This window comes from Apaloderma vittatum, unplaced genomic scaffold, assembly GCF_000703405.1.
Source record: "Apaloderma vittatum isolate BGI_N311 unplaced genomic scaffold, ASM70340v1 scaffold40226, whole genome shotgun sequence".
Lineage (NCBI taxonomy): Eukaryota > Metazoa > Chordata > Aves > Trogoniformes > Trogonidae > Apaloderma > Apaloderma vittatum.
Window position 1 is genome coordinate 543 of NW_009721907.1, and position 5,268 is coordinate 5,810.

Sequence of the window (5,268 nt, forward strand, 5' to 3'; positions counted from 1 at the left end):
GTCGGGACCCAGAAGGTGTCAGATGATCCGACTCGGCAGGCAGCAGCTGCCCTTCCACGCAGAGAGCAGCAGCAGCAGCTCCAGCTCCTCTGGACAGCTTGTGGACTGCACCCTCAAGGAGTTCTTGTGGCAGCACGTGGAGCTGGTGCTCAGCAAAAAGGGTTTTGATGACAGCGTGGGGAGGAACCCGCAGCCCTCTCACTTCGAGCTCCCGACCTACCAGAAGTGGGTTGCTGCAGCTTTAAAACTGTATGAAGTGACCATTGAAGGCAAAGATGATGACCCGACCTCCCTCACTGGGGAACTGAGCTCAAAAATCATGAGCAGCATCAAAGTCTTGGAAGGCTACTTAGATATAGACACCAAATTCTCAGAAAACCGTTGCCAGAAAGCTCTCCCCATGGCCCACAGCGCTTACCAATCCAACCTGCCCCACAACTACACCATGACGGTCCATAAGAACCAGCTGGCGCAGGCCTTGCGTGTGTACAGCCAGCACGCCCGCGGCCCGGCCTTTCATAAGTACGCCATGCAGCTCAACGAGGACTGCTACAAGTTCTGGAGCAACGGGCATCAGCTCTGCGAAGAGCGAAGTTTAACCGACCAGCACTGCGTGCACAAGTTCCATCTGCTCCCAAAAGCAGGTAAAGAAGCTCCCTTGTAATGGGGTTTCGTGGTTTGATTTCTGTTGTGCGGGTTTCCTTTATGTTGAGTAGTGTTTAGGAGCGAGTCTGTTACTGGTAACTTCGATTTCAGTAGTAACTGATCCCATCTTGCTAATTAGAAGCATTACACTGGAGTCCTTCTGACAACAGATATGTAAGAGAACAAAAGTTCTCTGGGAAGTATCAGTGCCTCCTCCCTTTTATTTTTTAGTAACTTGGTTGATGTCAATAAAGAAATAGAAACTGTCTGATAAACATCTGTTGCAGGCAGAAGAACTATTTGTGCCTTTTAGGAAGAGGTTGTGAAAACGAAGATTTAGTTTAGTGGTATAACCTACGCTGGAACTTTGTAATAAAAGTGGGAAAGGGAGTTGTTGCTTGACAAATTGGCTTTGCTAATGAATAATTTTACATAGGCATATAGTAAGGAGGAAGCAGTGGATCAAGAAAATTAAAGAATTTCTAGAAACAGTGAGTGATTTATCTAGTGTTTGATTGATTTGGCTTTTAGGGGAAAAGCCAGAAGCAGACAGAAATCCTCCAGTTCTGTACCACAACAGCCGGGCTCGTTCCACTGGTGCCTGTAACTGCGGAAGGAAACAAGCTCCTCGGGATGACCCTTTTGATATCAAAGCAGCTAATTACGACTTTTACCAGGTAACTGTTCGGTCTCTATTTTTGCTTCAAGCAGTGCTTTTGCTTCATTAACAAAGTCTATGTTCTGAAGTAACTACAAATAAGTTTCTTCCTAACCTTATCAACTTGTAAACCTTGCTTGGGCAAGATACTTCTGGGAGCAGAAATTGTTCGGACGGTGGGCTGACGAGAGTGGGCAGTTCCGGTCTTCACCAGTGCATGCGCTCGGGAGCATCTTGTTACACTTCAGGTGTGGTGTTGGTTCATGTGGATTTTAAATCCATCACATCTGTGGCCTGTATTCCCATCACTGCTTTGGTTCTCACGTAGCGCAAACCTCTTGAATCTTAATTGTAGCCGTGGAATGTTATGATTCTGAATTCCCTCATCTCAGAGGGAAGGTGGAAAATTAACCATGTTCTCTTTCTCCTAGCTGCTGGAAGAAAAATGCTGTGGGAAACTGGAGCACATCAACTTTCCCGTATTTCAGCCAAGCACACCTGATCCGGCACCAGCTCGGGATGAGTCTTCCCCTGCCCCTCCAGAAGGCGAGATTGAGAAACTTAAAGAAAAAGAACCTCAGACTCAGGGAGAAAGCACGGGCCTGAGCTTAGCCCTCAGCCTGGGTCAGTCGACAGGCAGCTTGGGCACTTACCCGCCTGATGCCCAGGGTGGAGGGGACAATGCAGAAAGTCACGGGCAGAGTGGGGATTCCAAAAGTGAGAAAAGGCCAAGCCTCGTCGATCGCCAGGCATCCACTGTCGAGTACCTCCCTGGGATGCTCCATTCGAATTGCCCCAAAGGTCTTCTGCCCAAATTCTCCAGTTGGTCACTGGTTAAGCTGGGGCCTGCTAAAGCTTATAACTTCCACACAGGCTTAGATCAACAAGGCTTTATCCCGGGAACGAACTATTTAATGCCTTGGGACATTGTCATCAGGACGAGAACTGAAGATGAAGGAGACCTAGATACCAATTCGTGGCCTGCACCTAACAAGGCTGTTCCTGGAAAAAGAAGTGCAGTTGTGATGGGAAGAGGAAGACGGAGAGATGACATAGCTCGAGCATTCGTAGGGTTCGAATATGAGGATGCCCGTGGTAGAAGGTTCATGTGTTCAGGGCCTGATAAAGTCATGAAAGTGATGGGAGGGGGGCCAAAGGAATCTGCCATCAAGGCCCTCAATTCCGACATGCCGCTGTACATCTTGTCGTCGACTCAGGGACGAGGGCTCAAGCCACATTACGCTCAGTTCATGAGGCTCTTTGTGGTGGTTCCTGATGCTCCGCTGCAGATCACGTTAACGCCTCAGGTAAGAAATGGAATGGAGAATCCGGTAACTGCAGAAACAGGTTTCCAACATTAACTGTGGGACCGGAAGGCACGAGGGTGGTGGGCGAAGGGTGTAAGAGGGATGCTACAAGAAACTCAGAGGAACTTCAGTCCAGTTCTCTGAGGCAGTAGTCGCCAAAAGTTTTATAAACAAACCATTATGGCTTTTTTTAAACTTCAAGATTGGCTTATGCCAGCTCTATACTTCGTATAAAGTAAGTTTTAAAAAATATTTTATGAAGGATGAATTACTAGCATTCCATACTGTAATAATTGTTTCTTTTAAAAGACAGATGAATGGTGACTGTAAGAAGGAATTTATCATTTTAAATGTCATGGAGAAGAGTGACTCATTGCTGAGATTATTATTAGTTACCCTTTGAATTTAGGAGGTGAAAAGGTGTTCGGTTTTGTTATTTGGAGAAATTTTTCCCTATTTCAAACATGTATTAAGAAAAAGAAGAGCTCCACTTACACTTTCTTATTTTTTAAGATAGTAAAATATGAACAAGTGTATCTTCCTTTAATTACTGCTATATGAAATATTGTGTGCATATAAGTGCTTATTATTCATTAGACTGTAGCTGCATTCCTAAGGGCTGCGTTTTCATTTGGAAAATAGGTTACACTGGGTGTTGTGGGTTCCACACATCAGTTCCTCATGTGAATAAGACGTTCTGAATCTTTTAATATGAATTATACAAGAGCCTTATTAAGTGTTGCTGAAACCCTTGAAAATTCACGTTGGATTAGGGTGAGGTAATAGCTCAGGGATATCTGTGCTACAGTGTCGAAATCTGCTGCTAATGCAACATTTACTACTGCCTGCGAAGCGATGGCTTGTGTTTGTGTTGTGCATCTCTTTGGTAGGGCCTAATCTGCAGCCTTAAATTCAGCATCTTCACTGTAATAAAATAGGAAATTTGTGGATGTCTCGCGATGACGGCACAGCGGTTTCCTGGAATGTGCTCAGGTGGAGATGAACCTGGCTGTGGGCAAGACTTGAGACCTCCTTGGATTCAGTTTGCTTTTAAGTTTGGTTTTTTTTCTAATTCTAATGATGTTTGATTATCTGCTCATATTTCCTTTTGCTTTCAGGTTCAGCCAGGGCCACCACCTTGTCCTGTATTTTACCCTGAGAAGCAGGAAATAACTCTTCCATCTGATGGACTCTGGGTGCTGAGATTTCCTTACGCATACGTGACAGAGCGTGGACCCTGCTTTCCTCCCAAAGAAAGCCAACAATTAATGAGTTACAAAGTTCTCCGAGGAATACTGAAAGCGATTACACAATAAGAATTATTCTGCTAGATTAATTTTGGTTTAAAAATACTGTCTTCAGTCCAAATAATGGATTTTGATTCGTGTCTGTTACCCAAAAGCTATCACTGCAATCTAATGAAGCTCACAGTATTTCACAGAGCACAGATTGAAAATAAGGTCTAATATCAAAGGAGAGAAAGGAATTCCGGAGACAAGTACATTTTCGGATTATTAAATTTTCATATGTGAAAAATAAAACTGGTTATCACAGTATACTGAGCCTGTATTACTAGATGTTTCAATGATAGTGCTCTTCCCCATCCTATGTTTCTACATACATATTTAGGAATATTAAAAATTAGCATTGCCTGAAATCAGGTTTCCTTTGTCATATCAAGGCAATGATGGGCAGAATCTTTTCTCTTTTTCTAAGCCAGCTGTATACAAACAGTACATGCTTTTCATATGGCGACGTGAGAAATTGTTCGTCTTTTGATCTTCTCTTGAAAAAAAAAATAAACAGCATTGCAGTCCTGATTTGTATTAACACCACAGCCAGCAGCTGGGCTTACCTGAATCAAGCTGAAGTATTTTAGTATATTTGCATATTTGTATTCATAGAGCATGTTTTGTTAAAAGGCCAATATAATTTCCTATTTTGGAATGACGTCTCTTTGGAAACTAAACCTGCTGGTCAATTTGTGGAAAATGTGGCACTGTATGAGCTCGTTCAGTAGAAGCATCTGTAGCTTAATTGTCTGTATAGCTTGACTTGTAGCGATTAAAGAGACTTTTGGTTGCTAAAAGGATGGGTTTAGCCCAGTTTGAATCTCAGACTGAGGGAGTTTGGGTAATTATACTGCCCAAAAGGTGGATTGCACCAAGGTAGCTTGAATCCCCTGAGCTTTGCACGTGGATGTGGGTGCCAAAAAATCAATCAACTTCTTTGTCCAGACGGGATGTATTGGTGATAGTGGCTGTATTCCGAGACCTAGTTTAATTTCTAGAATATTTTGATTTTTTTAATTAGCATGCATACCAAATGCAATTTGCCAATCTGCTATAATCATTACACCAGAGCTGAGACCTGGTTTCTGTTTGGCGTGAACCATCCCTTATCAGCCGGGCGGGGAAACGCTCCCTCTGGGCAGAGGCCAAGTTCCCTCAGCGCGGCCTCTCAGTTCAGACTCACCGAGCGCAGCCGGGAACGTGAAACGCGCCGCAGAGAGCGCTCGTCCCGGAGAGACGCGGCAGGGAAAGCGAAATGGCAAAATAAAGCGTCGAACTAGGAACAGCTCGCACCTGCGAACTGGTTTTGAAAAGGAGCTGCCGCGCCGGGAGGGCAGCGCGGGGGCGCAGGCCCGGCCGCTCTGAG

The 5,268-nt window shown here is 44.5% G+C and overlaps 1 protein-coding gene across 1 annotated transcript in view; it reads left to right on the top strand.

Annotated features, from left to right (window-relative positions):
• SMG8 (SMG8 nonsense mediated mRNA decay factor) overlaps positions 1-3,997 on the top strand; it is a gene marked incomplete at its 5' end in the record, with an annotated part of 4,532 nt that extends 535 nt beyond the window's left edge. The window contains 4 exons of the mRNA XM_009871567.1: positions 6-644; positions 1,177-1,322; positions 1,735-2,610; positions 3,729-3,997. Coding sequence (XP_009869869.1) covers positions 6-644; positions 1,177-1,322; positions 1,735-2,610; positions 3,729-3,926 — 1,859 coding nt within the window. The remainder of the gene's footprint in view (positions 1-5; positions 645-1,176; positions 1,323-1,734; positions 2,611-3,728) is intronic.
• Positions 3,998-5,268: the final 1,271 nt, after the last annotated feature.